Source organism: Rhipicephalus microplus, chromosome X, assembly GCF_043290135.1.
Source record: "Rhipicephalus microplus isolate Deutch F79 chromosome X, USDA_Rmic, whole genome shotgun sequence".
Classification (NCBI taxonomy): domain Eukaryota; kingdom Metazoa; phylum Arthropoda; class Arachnida; order Ixodida; family Ixodidae; genus Rhipicephalus; species Rhipicephalus microplus.
In genome coordinates, this window is record NC_134710.1 from 264,139,242 (window position 1) to 264,160,784 (window position 21,543).

A 21,543-nucleotide genomic window follows, 5' to 3' on the forward strand; every position below is an offset into this window, starting at 1 on the left:
GCATGCGACAAACCTTTGCAACTGCGCCCGCACTGGACGGTTTCTTAAAATTTTTGCAGTGATGAATTCGTGAGGCAATGAGCTCTTCCAGTAAATTCCTTCCATGGTTCCTTGAAAAAGTGTTTCAAGGCCCCTTTAAGTTGCTGCGAACCGTGTACACGTTTTTCCACAAATTAGGTCAAGGCTTTCCTGATTGCTATTTAAAACAAAAGTATCTTCCTATGGCCACTGCCATCAAACAAGCTATACCATCAGGGATATTCAAGTCCATTATTTATTTGAGCCTTTCTTTTTTTTTCTTCGAAGCGAAAGTCATTGCGACAGTGACGGGTTACGAACGAGCGAGAAAACGCACGGAGCTGCTGAGAGCTGCGTCAGCTCCTACATTCGGAAGGGTTGGCTTTTCTGCATGACATGGGCGTCTTAGAGAACAGGATGGCTGTCCTATGCACAACTATGCTACCTAAAGGTAGCATATGCAGTAAATCTAACTATTCTTAACTACTCTCCGTTTGGCGGCTGTGTGCGCTTTGCTTGAGTGCGCGAACGAGTGCCTCTTTCAGTCTCCTGGAAAGTCGCCGTACGTGGCAGATCACTGGTGGAGCATGGGCGGAGCAGAGCGGCGGGCCCGTTGAAGACTTGTGCTCGGCTTCTTGGGCTCGCGTCTCGTCGGCGTTACCCGCGCGCCGTATGCATTCTCAGACGCGATCGGACGCCCGAACGCATGCACAGACGCATGAACGCTTCGTCCCATTCATCATCATTCACTCTGTGGATATGCTGTGATTTTTTATCTGTTTCGTGGCTCTCTGTTTCATAGCAGTCAGAGACTGTCAAATAAGGTCCATTTGCTGCCTTATGGCAACAAAAACACGGACGACAAGACACAAGCCGGCGCAATCGGCCGCACTAAAGCCTCTCCATCGCGTGTACTGCCGCTGAAAAACGCATAGAGGGCCTTTAGGCCGCATGGCTACACCTTGCTTTCAAAAATTGGTTCGGTACGAGAAGGGTGGGGCCATGTAGTAAAAAAACAAAACAAACTTCAAACGCTTCTTTCCCCACACAGTAAATTGCAGAGAAAGTTTTATAAACGACCACAGCATCTTCCTTAAAAATAGTTGCTGCAAGCATCACACAACTTCCGTTTGTTTATAATTAATGAACACACTTGTTTATAATTTAGACTGCGACTATACACTATAATTACACTATAACTTAGACTGACACTATAATTTACACTGAGTGTTTTAAATTGCTATGTTTGGCGCTTCTGCAAAGTATTGTGATGGCAACAATTACATCGTTCCAAAAAGTCAGCGCTCTCGTGGTTATACCTTTTGCGGCTCAGCTTTTCCTCTTGAGTTTGTTATACTACCTCTAGGGCTATCACCTCCTGTATTGTCGTTTGTGCCTCGTGTGCACAATAGTCCGGCAGATGGGCAGTCTTTAGGGACAGCAACCACCGAGCGGTAGGTGGTGCGGTGCTGGCGTGGGCTCACCTTCATCATCATTATGGTTAGCGGTAGCACCAGCAGTGCTTTTCCGCGGCAAAGCTTGGTGCCCGCACAGAAAACTTTAGCGATTGTCTTAGGCGTTGCGGTGGCGATAGCGAATAAAGTGACCTAGAATAGGGGGATGTCCAATGCGCCGCGCGAATACATGGAAGGAGTGAGGGCCCTTCGTAGTACCGTTCCGGAGTACTATTGAAAGCCGCTGAGCGACGCGCAGGAGTATTTGCGGAACATCTACTAGATCATAAGTAGTGCGCTGGAATATTGGCGGAGACACTATCGAAGCATAATCAAGGTATTTGCCCCGCTTTCTTTTGATTTTCTCCGTTTGTCGCCCACCAACGGAAAACGATAGAAAATGAGTGTATATGTTCCGGCATATTCCGGTTTGAGTGACGCCACCGGTGTATATAGCGGGAGCATCATCCCCCGAAACCTTTCAGCTGGGTACACTTTAGTTTAGAGTGAATGGCGGTAACACAACGCATAGGAATACCCTGCGCACCAACTCTATAGTTGCGCATGTGATTCGATGCTAGTGTCTCTGTCCTGTGTGAATCGTGGCGCTTACCTGTTAATGGTGCTTCGAAAAGGCGTTGCGGGTGAGGCTAAAAAAAAGGGTGAAAAAATTAACAGGCTCGTAACGACCGTCTCCTTGCCTCTCCAATTCACTGTTTGACAGTGCAGGGATTTCAAACAGACTGGTCCTTTATTTTTTGGGATGATAACTGTGGCAAAAGTCTCTCTATACCTCAATTTTTGAAAATAAAACTGATATATAGCCGGCAATAAAAAAGTTATTGTATCATCACGGTCCAAAACATCAATGTTCAAAAAATCTAACGATTACACTACAACGTAACTCTCAAATGTAATTGATTACAAGTAATTGATGGCTTGTAATGCGTTATGTATAACTGTAAGAAGTAGTTGAAATAAAGTTTTTGTTGTTGACGACAGTGTTCATGAGCAAAGTGGATCCTCGCCATGGCTTGAAAGACCATTGCAGCTCGCTGGGTTTCGTCGAGCAGCTCCAACTGGCTCTCATGATTATGGCTAGAAAGCCTGGTGGCTCACCACCTTGTTCTCGGTAATTACATTTAGGTTTATTGAACCATGTGACATGTGCATAAGTGCACACCATATATTTAGTTTTGTTTGAAGAAAAAAAAACATCAGGGCATATCTACGAAGCAAACGATGATGAGAGGGGCGAAACGGCCTTCAGTCTGTCCGTCCGTTTGTTCTTGCTTCCGTCCGGCCGCGCGACCATCCGTGCGTCTCTCCGTCTCTCCGGGTGGCTGGCCATCCGTCCTTCCGTCCGAGCGTACGTTAGTCCGTCCTTACATCCCTCCCTCCGTACGTCCGTCCGTTTATGCGTGCGCCCGCTCATTCGTCCGCACGTGCATCTGTCTGTCTGCTAGTCTGTCCATTCGTCCATGCATCTGTCTGTGCGTCCATCTAGTGAACACTCCAAGTACCACCATCTCACAGCGGGTTTGTGCCAAGCCTGTCACGCCGACGGACAGGGGACAGTGCTCGACCCTGTTGCGACTCGCACCACCACCGACACTGATGCGTAGTGAGCCGAGGTCACGGGCCGCCAAGATTGTTCCGTAGCGCGTTTCTCAGCTGGCGGCCACTTCTGCGCAGAGCTGATAAACGAGCGGACAAGACGATGGTGAGTTTGAATGATTGATATGTGGGGTTTAACGTCCCAAAACCACTATATGATTATGAGAGACGCCGTAGTGGAGGGCTCCGGAAATTTAGACCACCTGGGGTTCTTTAACGTGCACCCAAATCTGAGCACACGGGCGTACAACATTTCCGCCTCCATCGGAAATGCAGCCGCCGCAGACGATGGTGAGTTAAGGCAATGTTTATGTGCAGCATAAAAATAGAGGCGTTACATGTTCGGCACTGGGGCCGACAGCTTAGGGACTCAAAGAGCCGAGATCTCTTCTTTCGCACACATACGTCCTCTTTTCACAGACGCATAGGTCAACTGCTGGTGACGCGCCACTTGTATTTTTTAGTCGGCCAGCTTCGCTCGTCTTTTCTGACGATTTTTTGTCTCAGCACTTGTCGATGGTTTTGCGACTCGTCAAGAACTGTTTGACAACAGACAACACACGACACAAGCAAGTGCCCTCGGTTACCCGACAAAACACCAGACTAAGTATAGTACAACATATACCTAGCTACGTGTCTATCGGAATTTCGTTCCATCTACATCAAGAGGCACATGTGGTAAACATGACTCTCAAAATGAGAACTCGATTTCTTACACGTACAACAATGTAATGTAATAGAATGCAACATAAAGTTGGCCCCTTGAGATCACTCTAGACCAGAGCGCTCAGCCAAGGCAGTAATGAGGGCAAAATGTTGCCCCGAATCGCCAGCGAGATACCGAAAGGTGGAGAAGGTACCAACTAAAAGCACGACTCAATGCGTCTACATTAGCGTTTAGCTTTCCTTTTTTGTAGCGAACGTCAAAGTTGTACTGTTGGAGTATTATGCTCCACCTCAGTAACCGGCCACTTCTGGCGACGATACCTATGCGGTATACCAAGAGCTGCTCATACTTGCGACGTTTCATATTTGTGTAACTACAATATAAGAGTCCCGAATTTTCATAAAAAGAAACAACCTTTTTCTTGGTTCCCAACTTTTCGCTTTCCATTAGCACTTTAATCGAGAGGTCTTCACACTGCTATCGAATGAGCGTTTCTCGATCAACTCTCGGCAGTTCACTCACACTTTCCGCTACAGGCGAGAGCCTTGCACCCCTCTCCCTCAGACTCAATGGCGCCATGTCGTCTTCTCCGCTGACAGAGACCGCGCCAGTCACTTCGGCGACGGGCCATTCGAGTGACTGCTCAAATGACACACGGAGAATTTCCTGTCTGAAATTCCGTCGACTCGCCGCCAAGGTCACACAGATCAGCAGAATTTGCAGAATTTACACGAAACGCGAAGTCAACGTGTGACTCATTCTCCCTTTTAGCATACCGGAATTTTTGTCGGAAAACCTCGGGTGACAACTTATAACGTCTCAAAAGCACTTCCTTAACTTCATAACTCTCAAACGCTTCCCTCGACAAGCACGTTATCATGTCGGACACTTCGCCGGGAAGAAGAGCTAACAGGTTCCGCGCCCAAAGAGACCGCTCCAAAGCATTTTGCTCACAGACGTGTTCAAACTTGACGAGATACTTCGCCATGCCCTCGCCTACTACGAACGTTGGCAGTTGGTCGCGAATCCTCTGACCGCTGACCTGAACTGTCGCAGAAGCTACGCTAGGCGCCTGCGAACACTGTAGGATTGTTAATTCTATTCGTTTAGACTCAATGCACTCCTGCTACTCGGCCTCCTCACGGCGTTCTCGCCTTTCAGCTTCTTCGCGTTTGCGAAATTCTACTTCTCGCCTTTCAGCCTCCTCGCGGCTTGCTTTGATATCAACCCAGACCTCATCGACTTGCTCAGCCGACACTCCTTCATCCTTCATTATCTCAAAGATCGCTTGCTTTTGTTTCGCACGGCCCGAATTAAGCCCAAGTTTTTAACAAATTTCTATGAGTTTCTTCACTTTAAGGTTCTCCATCGTTCACACTAGCTTCTTGCTGTTTATCCCCTGTTAAGAATCTACTTGCCGTACCTACTATACATTGACTAGCAAGACGCGCAAGCAATTTTTAACGCTGCTGTCTTTACAACCTCCGCATTACCTATAGGTTTCAAAGCACTCCTATTGACTTGAAACGATCAAAGCTCACTTCAATGCTTCACACAGCTCTTCTACTATAACCTGTGCTGGAGTTGTCTGGTAAACTGAGAGGAAAACTTCAGGCAGTCGCGGCATTGATGGCGCTGACGCTGGCCGATCCCGCAACTATCATTCACTGTTATGACTCGCACCACCGCCGACACTACTGCGCAGGGCGCCGAGGTCACGGGCCGCCAAGGTTGTTCAGTAGCGCGTTCTGTTCTCGCGCTATAACTATCCTCATGTCATACCAACTAGCCCAAGCTGACACACGCGTTTCTCAGCTCGCGGCTGCTTTTGCGCAGATATGACGACGAGCGGACAAGGCGATGGTAAGTAAAGGCAATGTTTATGTACAGCATAAAATTAGAGGCGCTAAACTTCGGCACTGCGGCTGACAGCTAAGAGACTTGAACAGCCGAGATGCCTTCTCTCTCTCTGACGCATACGTTGGCTGCTTCGCGATGTGCCGCTTAGTTTTTTTAAAGACTTCGGATAATCTTTTACGTCACCAAGGTCCAATCGGAAGCGCCGCTAGCCATGATGTTAGATTGTTCCAGTCAGGAACCGTCGCTTGATTGCAACCACAGATGAGTGATGCTGCCATGCATTGCGTAAGACTCGCCACACTGGATGGCGCGGATTGCATAATCGGGCTCTTATCAGGCCGTGGGTCGAAGCAGCTCGCCGAGCGTTGCGTAAAACACACCTGCGCTGCGGGGCTCACTCGCTGGCCTTGAAACGAACTGCCTTTACAGAGGCAATGACGTTCGGTCTGGACTCCAAGAATAACAACCCTATAAAGCTTCGCCCCTAAAATATTGCATTTCACAGCTTTACTAGCCCCTTAATCCAGAAAATTACCAAATTACAAATTTCTGGTAGCCGCAAAATGGGACAGTTTAAAAAAACACAAAAAGAACACAGATGTCCCAAAGTGTATTCAACAATATTACGTATAAAACTCGGAGTATTGCTCTAAATTAAGAATAAATTCCTTTTTTTTTTGAATAAATATATGCATATTATCAAGCATCACATTTTCCAAGGCCATTGGTAATTTTGTATTATATACTCTGCATTATTCTAAAGCTGCATAATATTTTATAAGCCACTGAATTCTCGGCCAATCTTCCACAGTGGGTATGCGCCACGGACAATAGGTGAACAAGAACAAGATATAGCTTGTGACAGTGATGAATAAACTAAGACTCCGTAACAAAGAGAAAATGATTCAAAGCAAAGCAAAGCATAAATAAATAAATCTACCTTACCAATAAAAAATCACTCAAGATTCACAAACATCACACAATGTGGAGATTTAAGACGCCACACTTAAAAACGCTTCTCTAGTTGGTAACGGCAAAAAGTTGGAAGATGTACTAGCTGCTGACTAGCAAAGGTATGACGCAAATGTTGTAAAATGCTTGAACTGGTATAGCGCAATATGGTCAAGGAAAATCGGCCGAGAACTACAGCAGAAATTATTTTGATCTTTCCCTTTGGCATATTGGCACACCGGACGCGAGTTCTTCTTGGTTTAATATACTCCACACACAGTTTTGAAAAAATGTTTTATTCACGAAGTCTAAGCAAAGGTCTTGGCAAACCTATAGTGAAAACAAAAGCATATTAGTGTTTTAATTGATTATTTGATTCGCTATTTTAAATTGAAGCAACCATCCACGGCGGATCAGCCTTGATACGAGCGGTGCCTTGCTAATAAAAGAGTTTGTTTATAATGTCAAAATATTTAGCAGTACATAATTTTGAAATAACTTGTTGGATGAATCCAAGAGAAATTAAGAAGTAAAAGCAAAAAGACCACAGTTTCATTACCACTCGCAAAACGTGTTTTTCCTTTGTATCTTCTCTATCTTCTTTACATATTACGTGCGTAATTGTGCCTTTATCTTTATTTTTTGCTTCGTGGCCGCAAGCTCATTGGGATACGAAAGCGACGACAACGAAAAGTGAAGCTATAAAATGCAAACCATTTTTATTATTTCATTTCCAATTGTTTTCTTCAATAACAACTCCTCTTAGACGCTGCACAATCTAATCTATTGTTTAATACAAAAACTATTTTAAGCCTTTGCTTCCCCTTTTTTTTCTAAGTCCCACTGCCACTGGATCCATGGCCGATACCCTGCAGTGTGGTGGGTAGAGCCCACTTGGTTCAAACAAACACTCAGCAAGCAATTGCCAAGAGTAGGTATATGCCATATTCTGTAAGGCTCAAATAGACAAACAAACAGAACCCCGCCCTCACGAGCTTGTGCGAGCGGCTCGTGCGGCTGTGGCTTTGGAACAACGCGTTTCCTGTCTTCGTGGAAGCAAACGGCGTTGGTCTATTACGAGAAATGGGCCTCAGTCCACCAAGCATCAGCGCAACTCACTACCTCTTCGGCGGCTGCGGGTGCGCTTGCTTGACACAGTCGCCAACTTACAAGAATCCTCTCCCGATGTCGTTGGACGCACATTCAGCGTACACCGAAGACGAAGCGTGTGGCGTGTCCCGTGACTCTGCCGTTCAGGACGACCACCCAATCAGCCGGGTCTATGTGGCGAAATGCTGGAACAGCGCCGGTGCACCTTGTTGCCACGACTGGGACGAACCCTGGGCGAGACTGTTCCCGAGAGCCGAGTGCGACCAGCACCTCGAGACTAGCGTCATGCAAGCAGCGCTGACCGTCAAGAGAACCCAACACAAGGCAGCGTTCGTGCCAAGTAACAGCGGATGGCTGCGTATAAGCAGGTGCATGTGATATAACGCTGCAGCAACGAGTTAAGGAACTGGGTGAATTATTTTATTTGCGATTGAAATATATTCTACCCTTTCTGTCTCTGGTTAGAATAATATTTCCTTGTAAATATTTAACGAACCTCTACGAAGCAGAAAGCTCATCACTGAACGTGTATCGCAAGCCGACGAGTTAACATAAATAGCAACGTTCGGGGCTTGTATCAACCATTTGTGCTAGGAATGCTGTATACATGGTAATACATGAATTGGAACCGATCATTTAATCCATCTGAGGTGTAGCTATAACCGTGTACCGCACTAAGTGAAAAGCTAATTTTTGGGGTCCCAGCAATTTCAATAAAAGGCTTTCACAATAATGATGAACGACTGTTTTAGGCTTATGGTTTAGTATTTTGGCCATTAAGTATCTTCGAAAGGAACACCAGTTCTCCGAAATGAGTAGAGGAACGTAGCAATGTGTGCATTCTCCAAACCATTTCTTTCTAATCAGTGTTCCTTTATCTGATGACTTACTTAAAACAAAGTTGCAGCTATGAACCGATATATACTGCTGGGTTTTCTTCCTCGATAACCAAAATCACTATAGTGAAAAGAGCCCATAATTTAGAATGTGCGACAAAATATTTCAAAATAAAGACCGTAAAATATGCAGTTAAGGTGTGACTGTATTGAATAGTGTATTTTAGGCAATCTTTGCATATTTTGCTTGCGTATTTGGTTAAAAGGTACTCCACATTATGTAGGATCCCTTAAAACCTGATATCACGTTTTAAAACACACACACACGCACACACGCGCACACGCGCGCACACGCGCACACGCGCACACACGCGCGCACACGCGCACACGCGCACACGCGCACACGCGCACACGCACACACGCACAGACAGACAGACACGCACACGCACACGCACACGCGCGCGCGCCGCGGTGGTCTAGTGGCTAAGGTACTCGGCTGCTGACCCGCAGGTCGCGGGTTCGAATCCCGGTGGCGGCGGCTGCATTTCCGATGGAGGCGGAAATGTTGTAGGCCCGTGTGCTCAGATTTCGGGGCACGTTAAAGAACCCGAGGTGGTCAAAATTTCCGGAGCCCTCCACTACGGCGTCTCTCATAATCATATGGTGGTTTTTGGGACGGTGAACCCTACATATCAATCAATCAACAAACACACACACACCCACACACATTTATCATCTATGTATCCATCGATTATTGTGCGTGCGTGTCTGTTTGTGTGTACGTATGTGTGTGTTTGTGCGTCAAAACAGTTGTTGCTACTCTAAAAAATTATTTTTGTAGGCAGTGTGCGTGAAATATTTTTCGTGGTAGTATTGAGATATCTTACTTTTGCGTAGCTACACTTCTACACCTTATATTACTATTTTTTTCCCGCACTACGGTGTGGTCGGACATATGCAAGCCAAATGACACTAAAATAAAATTCATCGTATTATTTCTTATAATTATTCTCTCGCAAATACTCTTAAATATAAGACGTTCTCTTAAAAGAAAGAAATAGGAATATTTCAATTTAAAGTTTAAGTCAACTGGCGTTTTCCACGACGCGGCAATAAACAGTATGAAATAAAGACTGTTTCGCAAATTGTTCATCGCGCTAACTGGGGTTATGCTTTGTCGACGCAGTGTGATGCAGCCAAGAACGCGCGGAGTGGATACTGGTGAGAGAACTATTCGCAAGGTCAGCGAGTGCGGCGCATTGGACTCCGCCGCCTGCAGCTTCGGTGTATTGACCTGGAAGACTGCGACCCACCTACGAGACGCACTGCCGTGTGTGTTCGCCAAGGCAGAGAGCATCAACAACCCGGAGGACATGGCCCATCCCAGTTATGCTGTTTTGATGCACTACGAGGTACATTTACCTACATTTTACTCTAATACCACCTCAGACGACTAGCGGCTCGATATACCACTTCATTTTGTATTGTCGCGGGCGAAAAAAAGAGGAGAATGTATGGTGTGCAGTAATTTGTTAAAACTGACGAGATGGCATGAACCGTGTATCAACAAATACCCGTTTTTCCTTGCGCAGAAGTATTGTTAAGCCTTCCTCAAGTTCAATAGCAAATCTTGAAGTTGGTTGAACCTTTTAAGCTGCGTATATAATACCACACACACCTGGAGTGTTTTAATTTCGTAGTAAGACCCCCTGAAGAATAAATGTTGCCTGGCTTAAAAAGAATAGCTGATACATTCTAGGCATTGTAGGACAACGTTTTAAAGTGAACGAATTGCGAACGAGAAACGAGATATGTTATATTTTTGCTATAGTACTGTGTGGTGCTTCTGAGACATGATGGTGTGCCCTTTGTGCAACATGTGGTGGTAGTGTACAATATTTGGTACGGTTTGCAACCGTGCATCTACAAATACCCATTTTTCAACGCGCAGAACTATAGATATGCCTTTCTCAAGTTCAATAGCAAATATTAAGGTTTGTTGAGCCTTTTAGGCTGCGTATATAACACCACACACTCCTGGAGTTTTTTTTTTAATTTCGCGGTAAGACACGCTGTAGAAGAAATATTGACTGGCTTAAAAAGAATAGCTGATGTATTTTAAGCATTGTAAGACGAAGTTTTTAAATGAACGAATTTTCAACGAGGAATGAAATATGAAATATTTTTGCTATATTACTGTATCGTGCTTTTGAGAACTGATGGTGTGCTTTTTGTGCAACATGTGGTAGTAGTGTACAATATATCGTAGGGTATCACCTCTAAAGTCACGATATGATTATGGGAGATCGCGTCGTCGTGGGCTCTGCCAATTTCGACCATTCGTTGTTCTTTATGGCACACCAAAATTCAAGTACACGGACCACTAGCGCTTCGCTTTTATCGAAATGCGGCCACAGCGGCTGCGACTTCATTCGGCCACAATGAGGCCAGTGGTCTAGCAACATAACCAGTAGATCACTGCAGTGGGTAACGATGCACTTCTGTGAATTGACATAATTCAGGAGATACAGTTGTAATCACAGACAAGAAGGTTAATGAGTGTATAGTTCAAAAAAAGTGTGAGCAAACGAGAGATGCAAGCGAACTGGACTGGGCACTGGCTAATAACACGAGTGTTTGTTTTGTATACGCCTTTCCAAGGCGTATATACGCCTTGGAAAGGGGGACAAAAATAAAGAAGCTGGAGGAAATGGAAGCAGTGCGCTGGCGTCTCAACCAGTAGATGCAAAGTTCTTTCAAGGGGATAATCATTTTGCTGAATAGTACAATGGATGGTGCGCTTACACATGGTGGCTAAAATGAATGAATTTCGAATGCTTCATGAATCTTCCGGGTGCGGAAATGACAATTTCTACAAAACATGGGCGTCTGTTCGAATCTCGGAGTGATTCGAGCTCGTCACAGTAGATTGCATCCAGTTTCGTCTTTGCGAGGGTTTTGTGCTCTTGGAGCCGGTCATTCACGCAGCGACCCGTTTGACCAACGTGGAGGTCACGGCAAGACGTCGGTATCTCATGAATGGCTACAGTCTTGCACGGAACAAACTTCGTAGCGTGTTGCTTCTTGCAAATGCAAGCCGGGTCGTCCTTTTTCTTGCACAGTGACCCGCAGTTTGGCTGGCGCCGAGAACACCAACCTTGCGCTAGCACGTGCTGCTATATAGCTTCTTAAGGTTTTGTTAGGCACCGTAAAGATGGGAAATGACTGCTAATCTTGGCCTGTCATCTGCAGTACGATGTTTTAATGGCGAAGCATTTATTAGTAAACTTAGGCGACTTTGAGAGTATCTATCTATCTACCTATCTATCTAGCTGCTTGTATACGTTTGGCTGCTCTCGTGGCCACCCCCTTAACCTGGCGTAAACCAAAATTAGCATGGGAGGGTAAGATAGCTTGACGAATATGAAGCGCTAGTCAAGACATGAATAATGTCGCGATCCCGTCGCGAACGTCGTCAAACACTTCCCGCCAGACAGTGGCACATACCTGCGGGTGGGCATGTGCCGCTGTCTGGCGGGTATGTGCCACTGGTGATTGACACTTAGTATCTATCCAGGAACGACGACAACACACATGGACAATTTTAACGTGTGGGCCTTAAGCAATAGCCGACACCGGTAGCGTCGAGTCAGCGAAGGCTTAGAATAAATTTGTGTTATGAAAAACCTGACATACGCAGAGTTGACCCGCCAATGAAGGCAAATCAGTATCTCAGCAGGAATCGAACCCAGCAATTCTGCATGGCAGTCGAGCATTCTACCACAGAGCTACACCATATCTCGGAACTACTTTTCTAATACACGCTAATCTTCGTGAAACATCAATAGTGGTTGCAGTTCTGCCTACTCAATTTTATAAACATTACATACGTACTCTTTTGATACAGCCCTCACGTCCGGTAGCGTCTATTGTGGTTAGTCGCCATGTGCTGAAGTTGATTTTTGTAGCAGTGTTTAGAACCAGCATCCTCTCGATTATCAGTGCTTCATATCAGCTTCTGATATTGCTAATACGCATGTTCCAGTTGACGTCGTTGCGCAAGTGCAAACAACTGGGTATATAAACATCTGCAACTCTTCTACATACGTTTGTACGTGGAACATTTTATATTTAGCGCCATTTCATTGCGTGTCGCTCAGCAAAAAATTGCAACGTGGTCGCCTTCCTTCCGCATGCTTCACATGCATAAAGCTGATTCCCAGGTACGTGGGACCTGCCGATATTTTGTTTTTGTTTTTGCGGTGCTCATTAAAAAAGAAAGTGCCGTGAAAACGGCTGAGCTGTTTCAAAGTCGTATGATGATGCAGATAAGGGAAGATAAAGCCTCTAGAGAGGTGCGCCTAGGCTCGTAAGTGTAATTTTTTTACTTAGAAAACGCTGTTGGTGCTCATTGACATTCTTCCGAGGTATTCGAGCCTTTTATTTCAATGATATTGAGGATTACGTTGGCTCTATCACTGCGCCGTTTGTTGTAGCGTAGAGAACACTGCCACCTTTGCAAGCGTGCGAGTTTCAGCGATAGTGTCCGCAGACCTATGCAAACTTCTTTTGCAATTATTTGATAGCTCATTCATTGCATAAACGATCGTTTGTTTACCAGGTACATTCATTATGCAGATACTTGGATTCTACTAAATCATTATTGATCAACCCGATGCTTGCGTAGACTTCCACGCTGCCAAGAATGTGCCTTTATTTCCACTATGAACCATATTAAGGCGGAACTTAAGCCTTAAATGCGTCATCAAAAGTCAATCTTCACTGTCGGCGTCAAGTCGAATATGGCGTCACCACAAACTCGTTGCCCGGTGTACTGTTGGTATTAGAGACAAGACGCATTTTTCATCGTTACGAAGTGTACGCTGCTGACCTGCATCAACAACCAACGTGCGCAGAAGCAACAGGACATGATGGAACGACGCCGACACAATGTGAATTTCCAATGAATGATTTCTTTTATAATATATGCTATTTTGTGTGCCAATACTTCTATATTATTATAAGTAACGCCCTAAGGGTGGCGGAAATATCGACCAACCGTTGTTCATTATCATGCAGTGACATCAAGCAGTACACGGGTCTTTGGGATTTCACCTTCGCTACACCACCGCACATTTGTTCTTGATTACACGTAGCCACCAGCACCACGTTGCAACAAAAATTATTTTACAGAGCTGTTGACGTGAATAAACGAACCGGCGAAAAACAGCGCATGTGCCCATGTAGACAAGAACAATTTTAAGTGGAAGTGGTACATCTAAAAGCTGTGCTAAGAACGCGAATATAATAGAAATCATGGCGAGGTAAATATAGCCAGAAATGTTGTTTTACGATTTCCAGGCATAATAAAATACCATCTGTGTCAAGCTACTCTTACTTGCATATTCAAACAATCGATCTCTTTTTTTGAGCAGCTCAATTGAAGGCGAGCTAACGCGTGGGTCCGCCTAGTTAACACTGTTCGCCGCTTCAATTATTTGACGTGCTCTTTTCTTTGGGCTTCGTTCTGTCAAACTGCACAAAGTATATTCATAGATGCACACCCAAAGTTCTTCCTGTGAAGATATTTTTGCCATGCTCTGTGTTAACTACATACAGCTTATATCTTAAGTGCTTCTTTTGACACCACACGGAAGAAGACATGAGAGAACACTCTTAGAAAGTCACCGAATTTATTGCGTCAATGCACTCTGTGTAGCAAACAGCTACCGGTGGTAAGACATGAGGCGTACATACCAACTGCCCAAGCACTACAACTTGGTAACCCGAGCGCACTCATGATAGCACAATCGAAAAAAAAAATGCAGTTGTAAACAATGTTACGGAAGGCACCCTAATACGCTGCGAACTCGAACACTGTATAAAGGACGCTCTAAGGCAAAAGGGTGTGTAAAGGATGTGTGGTTCGTCCTTTTGGGGACTAATGGGGATGCCACAACCATCAATCCCTTTAGGGACTAACGGCACCGGGTGTAACAGTTAGTCCCCTCAAGGGAATAACATTTAGTCCTCACATCTACACCTTAGTGGGTAACCGTTAGTCCCACAGTTAACTCCAAAAGATTAGCATTCAGTCCTCACATTTGCACCTTATAGAGCAACTCTTAATCCACACATTTACACAACTGGGCAACCGTTAGTCCTCACAGTTGCATTTTACCGGACGAACGGTTGATTCACTCACACTCCAAAAGGATGAACGTTTTGTCCCCAGTTCAAACATTGTTTTTTGTTTATTTTCCGCCAGGCCTAATTCTTTTTTCGCCTGTTTATCTGCGCAGTAAGCAACAAATTACGCAGAGAAGAATACGCAAAAAAGTAGTTAGCCACCTATGTGTAACTGCTTTCACAGTCATGGCAACAACGAAAGACAAAAGTGAGACATCGAAATCTTTTATTTTTCTACATACACATGAAGTTTCCCCATTCTTTTAAGTGAATTCATGATGAAGTGTACAAGTCCAGTCTCGTTGCCAAATCTTGTTCACTCCTTGGGGAACTCCTCCGACGGAAGCGATAGATGACAGGCATTTCAGACGTCAGCGCACACAGCCTTCTGCCTGTTGTGTTCCCACGGCTGCACGTACAATATTATAGTAAAAATAGTTAGCCACACGTCACAGAAGATGAAGATGCACGCATATGACAAGTACGTGCACGTTAATATAAAAACAAGCGTTAAAATGTGACACACAAATAATTTTACCTTCACATCTCGCACAGTCCTGAAGCTGCTCTGACGAAAGAGATGGATGACGGGCATCGCAGACGCCAGCCCATAGTCTTCAGCACGGTGTGTGCCCACGGCTGCACAAGAAGTATGGAAAATAGTGAGCCACATGTCACAGAGGATGAATACAAATGCATATGAGAAATACGTTCATTGTGAAATTTAAACATATGTGAGATATGACATGCTAATAAGTTCACCATGGTGCCACACATCGTCAAAGACTCATTACGATTTCCGTAGCGCAACAGCTTAAGAGCGGCGGCCGCAGTCACAACTCCGCGAACCTCCGTGCCGCTAACAAGTCGGCGAGTCCTAAGCGAGCGACGTCGTTCATTTCGAGCAAGCGAACGCGAGACCAAACACGGCAATGCTCGCGGAGTGTCTGCCGCCGGCAAACTTCGAACAGGAGAGCGAGCGCACGCTTGGCCGCCGCGAACAGCGCCGAGCTGGTTTGGAGCTAGCGCCGAAGAAATCGACGGTAATGCGGCCATTTTCCACAAACTCGAGCGAGTGCAGCGCGCAAACGTGAGTCCGCAGCCGTGGCCAACGGACTGCGCCGAGCTGCGTGCAACCGACTGACGGGGAAGCCAACTGTAATGGCAACCAATTTTCAGTGAGTTCCGACGCTAGCGAAAGCCCCGCCAGCCCATGCTGGTGCACTTAAAGCGCGCGACATACTACAACCAAGCTTTTTACGAGAACCCGCAACGTGTTTTTGACGACTCCCAACACAGCGACGAGGTCTCAGCCCAATATCATCAGCACGGAGGTCATCGCGGCGGCGAAGACAGGCGAGCACTCGATAAGCGAGCGTACGGGAGGCCGACGGCAATAATGGCCGATTTCCAGGCGGTCGCAAAGCACAGGCAAACTGCAGACGCCGAAGCTGACCTTCGTGATGCATTTCTTGCGTGCGATATATACAACACGACCGAGCCCGTTGCTGGCAAGCGCGATATCGCACACGCGACAAGTAGAGTAGAATAATGAATGATAAGCTACTGGCCTTAGAATCCAGCGCCGTTTTCTGCCCTGAGTCGGACTGAAGTATATATCCGATAGGCCTGTTCTTCTCGGCCGCCATATTGGTCTTCCCAACTGTTGCTGTCGTGTGTCGGTCATGACTATCTTGAAGCCAGAGATATACAGCGCGGCGTGGTGACCTCTCGAGGCTTGCTCCAGACTTCATGGGTGCAGCGAAACGCTAAAGCAGCAGCCCACGCTCATTCAGGCGTACACACAAGCACCACGTCGAAATTATTAGATCGCCGAATCCAGGCAGCCGTAGTCGAGCACTCCAAGCGCAACGCTATGCAACCGTCACCGGCAAAATACAGGGAAAGACTGAGCCAGCAGAGAAGGAGAAGTACATGAGTTCTGTGGAGAAGGAGGGCTGGTCACCCTGGCAACGCTTTTTGCGCTGCCTTTAATGCTGGGGCGGTCCATCCCTAGTGGAGACTAATGGTTTCGCGCCGTACGCTTCCCTCAGTGGATGCTCCTCAACGGTCTATCCGTTCATCGCGCCGCCTATTGGGTTCTGTTACTGCTTTTTCGGGTAATTTTTCCTTAGAGCGGAGGGTTCTGCACAGTAGCTAACGGTGTAGATGGTTAACACTCTAACCTCTGTTGACGTTGTCTTTACATGACGCTTGTACAGTTCCAAGCAGTTTGAAGCACTCGCATGGCTCTAAGTGCAATATTTGACTGCTATGTAGAATAATAGGGGGCGCTGTTTGCGCGCACAGTCGTTTGAACTCTTTACATGCATTTGGTTACTAGGCCCACCGATAACACCACCGACACATTTTCTGTGACCTGAAAACATTTACGCTGTTGCGTTCACAATTACAAAGGCTAGGCGGATATAGACAAGGGGAGCCAATCTCACTCAAGTGACCAGGACACAGTCACGAAACTTTTTTCGCATAGTGCCATGACTGTGAGGAAGTTGCACGAGGGGGAGGAAAGGGATTGAACCAAATGTCAACTAATAGCACCACATGACAAGGTTTTAGCATATCTCATATACGGGAAATTACTGAAGAATGATTATTATCACTATTCGAGAAACATATATATCCATGCCGATCTCCACAATAGGCTTAATCTGGATACCATATCTAGAATACCAGGTTTCTGTATCGCGGTTAGGTTTCAACACAAGGTGAATTTTTTTGTGGATTGCGTCGCGATAACAATATGCTTATGTCCAGCAAAATCTGTGTAGCTTACCGAAACAAAACATTATAACGATAGGCAAGAAAATATTGCGAGCACTGTGTACAAATCTCTCAAAATGTCGCAGTAGTAAAAAAGCACAAATGAAAAACACTGTCTTGAGCGGGTTATGGTACCAAAGGATAGTTGTGCTGCATGTCCTCGTGTTTGAAAGCTTTGATGTGGACTGTGAATCACCTGGGTGATATACGTATAACACATGCCATGGGACGTGGGTATATACGGGCTACAGTGATTGGTGGAAAGGGTATCAATAATTGTATATACCTCATGAAACGGGCTACGCTCGCGTACTCCTGTGCCACTTTTGGTCTATATCAAGTTAACAAAACTATCACGAGAGCGCCTAGACCTAGACGGGAAGAGAGATTGCAACAGCCGGTTGGCTTTTCGCTCACGAAGAAATATTTGTTATTTACTAATACCTATAGCAGACGCTTTTGGTTGCACTCATGTCTCAGTTCTAAACGAAATACCTCACCTCTTATTCTTCCAGGTTGCCGAGGCGAAATCCGGCATGCACGATGGCGGCACATGTGCAGAACACCGCATGCGGACGGCAAGTCGTGCAGCACCGCTCTGAGGCTGACCTCTGCACCGCAGGAGGTACTGCGGCTCACCAGAGCCAAACGTTTCACTGACTGTAGTTAGGGCAAATACCTCTGAATGGCGGTATGTGAATGCTGCTCTCTCGACCATTGTCATGGCGGGCGCCATGTGCTTCAACACCATAGGCGGTGCGGTCACTTCGCCAACTGCGGGAGAGGGGGTTTTGTGCCTTTATTTGTGAAAGGGCGCCTCACCAAGGCCTAGAATGGTTTAGGACGTACTTGGAGTGCTGTGCGAGCTCGAGTGTATGCTACAATACACGAGAAGATCATGCCCTCTAACGACACCTTCGCGCGGAGTGAGCTGCAGTGACGGTGTTTCGCTTTTGTATGTCTTAATTCAGATGATTTGTTTCGCTATAAATTTTGTGTGAATGAATAAAAGCTGTTTAATGTTGAAATTTGTTAGCTCAATTGCATACGCATTTTTAGCGTGCGTTGGCAAAGCACTAACTGAAGCCTCTGCTTTACTCTTAGTACTATCAAACTCGGCTGGTTGGTGCGGTTTAATTCCCTAAGAGACACTATAGGGTAAGATATTTTTTGCATACTAGCAAACAATCATTTCATAGATTTTGAAGGCTGCTGCGGGGTCCTACAATTTATAACTGATAAAAAAATTGCTTTGTCATGTGTGTGCTATAGAGCCAGCATACGAATTTTCAGAAAAATTTTCTGAACGAACATTTCAAAAATATGAACAAAATCCTATTTTAAATTTCTGACTTTACACTCCAAGATTTCTGCGTTAAAATATGGCCAGACAGAATGTTCAATGCGATTCTCTTTCCTGTTATTTTTTTGTTTTTTGAACCGCATGACATGTGCATACGTGCACACCATACAGTTAGTTTGGTTTAAATAAAAAAAATTACAGCATATCCACGGAGCGAAACATGATGAGTGGGGCGAAGCAGCCTTCAGCCTCTCCGTCCATTCGTTCTTGCTTCCGTGCATGCGTCCGTTGGTGCGTGCGTCAGTCCATCCGTCCGTCCATCTGCTAGACTGTGCGTCCGTTCGTGCATCCGTCTGTGCGTTCATCTAGTGAACACTCCAAGTACCGCCATCTCGCAGCGGGTATGTGTGAAGCGTGTCACGCCGACGGACAGGGGACATTGCTCGACACTGAGAAGCTTCCCCCCTAAAATGCTGCATTGGACAACTTGACTGGCCCTTTCATTCAGAAATTACGAAATTAGGAATTTCGGGTAGCAGTGGGACGCGACAGTTCTAAAACAAAAAAAAAAACTGCCACAAGAACACAGATCTCTTGTCTACAACATTATATACGTATAAAATTCTAAGAATTGCTCTAATTGAAGAATCAATTTTTAATTAGTTATATGAGTTAGAATAAGCACCGAAATTTCATAGGTCATCCGTAATCTTTCTAATATATAATCTTCATTATTCTACAACTGCATACTACTTTATATAAACACCTAATTCTTGGCCAATCTTCCACAGTGGGTATGTTCCACGGACAACATGTGAACAAGAACAAGAACAAGATGTGGCTCGTGACGGTCACGAATAACATTAGGACTCAGTAAAAACAAAACATACAGCAAAGAAAAGCATAAATAAATAACACTAGCTAACCAACAAAAAATGACTCAACATTCAAAAACATCAAACAATGTGGAAACATAGGTGGCTACACTTAAAAACGCTTCCCTGGTTGGTAACGGGAAAAAGCTAGAAGCTTTACTAGCTGCTCACTAGCAAAAGTATGTCGCGAAAGTAGTAAAATACTTGAACTGGTATAGCGCATTACGGTAAAGGAATATTGGCCGAGCAGTACGACAGAATATATTTTGATCATTCCCTTTGGTATATCGGCACACCGGACGTGAGTTCTTCTTCGTATAATAGACTCCACAGACAGTTTTGAGAAAACATTTTATTTGTGACGTCTAAGCAGAGGTCTTGGTGCACCGATAGTGAAAACAAAAGCAAGTCGCTGTTTTAATTGATTTATTGATTTACGTTTTTACCTTGAAGCAACCAACCACGGCGGATCGGCCTTAAATTGAGCGGTGCCTTGCTAATAAAAGAATTTGTTTATAATGTCAAAATATTTAGCAGTAGATAGTTTTGAAATAACATGTTGGATGAATTCAAGAGAAATTAAGATATAAAAGCATAAAGACTACAGTTTCATTACCACTCGCAAAACGTGTTTTTCCTCTTTATCTTTTCTGTCTTCTTTACCTAACACGTGCATTATTGTGGCTTCCTCTTTTATGATTCGTGGCCGCAAGCACGTTGAAATATGAAAACGGTGACAACGAAAACTGAACCTGATAAATGCAGTCCATTTTTATTATTATTTCCGATTGTTTTCTTTATTAATAACTCCTGTTAGACGTTGCAAAATCTAATGTGTTTGTTTAATGAAAACGCTTTTAAGCTTACCCTTCCCCCACCCCACTTTTTTTTTCAATGTCACACTGTCACTGGATCCATGGCCAATAAATACCCTGCAGTGTGGTGGGTTGAGCCCACTTGGGTTAAACACACAAACAAACCAAGCAATCCCCAAGAGTGGGTATGTGCCTTACTCTGTAAGCCTCAAATAGACAAACAAATAGAGCCCCGCCATCACGAGCTTGTGCGAGCGGCTCGTGCGGCTGTGGCTTTGGAACAACGCGTTTCCTGTCTTCGTGGAAGCAAACGGCGTTGGTCTATTACGAGAAATGGGCCTCAGTCCACCAAGCATCAGCGCAACTCGCTACCTCTTCGGCGGCAGCGGTTGCGCTTGCTTGACACAGTCGCCAACTTACAAGAATCCTCTCCCGATGTCGTTGGACGCACATTCAGCGTATGCAGAAGACGAAGCGTGTAGCATGTCCCGTCACTCTGCCGTTCAGGACGACCACCCCGACAGGCGGTTCCATGTGGCGAAATGCTGGAACAGCGCCGGTGCACCTTGTTGCCACCGCTGGGACGAACCCTGGGCGAGGCTGTTCCCGAGAGCCGAGTGCGACCGGCACCTCGAGACTAGCGTCATGCAAGCAGCAGTGACCGTCAAGGGAACCGGACACAAGGAAGCGGTCGTGTCAAGTTACAGCGGATGGCTGCACATAAGCAGGTACACGTCATCTTCCTATACTCCATGTTAAACGCTATGGCAACAAGTTAAGAAATTGAATGATTTACTTTCTTTACTAGTGAAAATATTTTTTACCTTTTCTGTCTCCGGATAGAATCATATTTACCTCTATATATTTAACGAACCTTTACGAAGCAATAAGCTCACCACTGAACTTGTATCGCAAGCCGAGGAGGAAACAAAAATAGCAACGTTCGGTGCTTGTATCCTCCAATTGTGCTCTAAATGCTCTACATGATAACGCAGGAATTGTAGCCGACCGTTTAATCCTATGTAGCTGTAGCTATAACCGTGTACCGCACTAAGTGAAAAGCT

The 21,543-nt window shown here is 45.4% G+C and overlaps 1 protein-coding gene across 1 annotated transcript; it reads left to right on the forward strand.

Moving 5' to 3' along the window:
• Window positions 1-9,699: 9,699 nt before the first annotated feature.
• On the forward strand, window positions 9,700-18,514 carry LOC142777156 (uncharacterized). The gene is made up of 2 exons (XM_075881481.1): window positions 9,700-9,925; window positions 18,002-18,514. The coding sequence occupies exons 1-2, from the start codon at window positions 9,704-9,706 to the stop codon at window positions 18,086-18,088; spliced, it is 309 nt and encodes a 102-aa protein (XP_075737596.1). The 5' UTR covers window positions 9,700-9,703; the 3' UTR covers window positions 18,089-18,514.
• The last annotated feature ends 3,029 nt before the right edge of the window (window positions 18,515-21,543 follow it).

Excerpts from the sequence above, each read along its gene's own strand:
- LOC142777156 (XM_075881481.1), top strand. The coding sequence starts at position 9,704 with ATGCAGCCAAGAACGCGCGGAGTGGATACTGGTGAGAGAACTATTCGC. Across the intron at positions 9,926-18,001 it reads CTGTTTTGATGCACTACGAG|GTTGCCGAGGCGAAATCCGG; the intron begins GTACATTTACCT and ends TTATTCTTCCAG.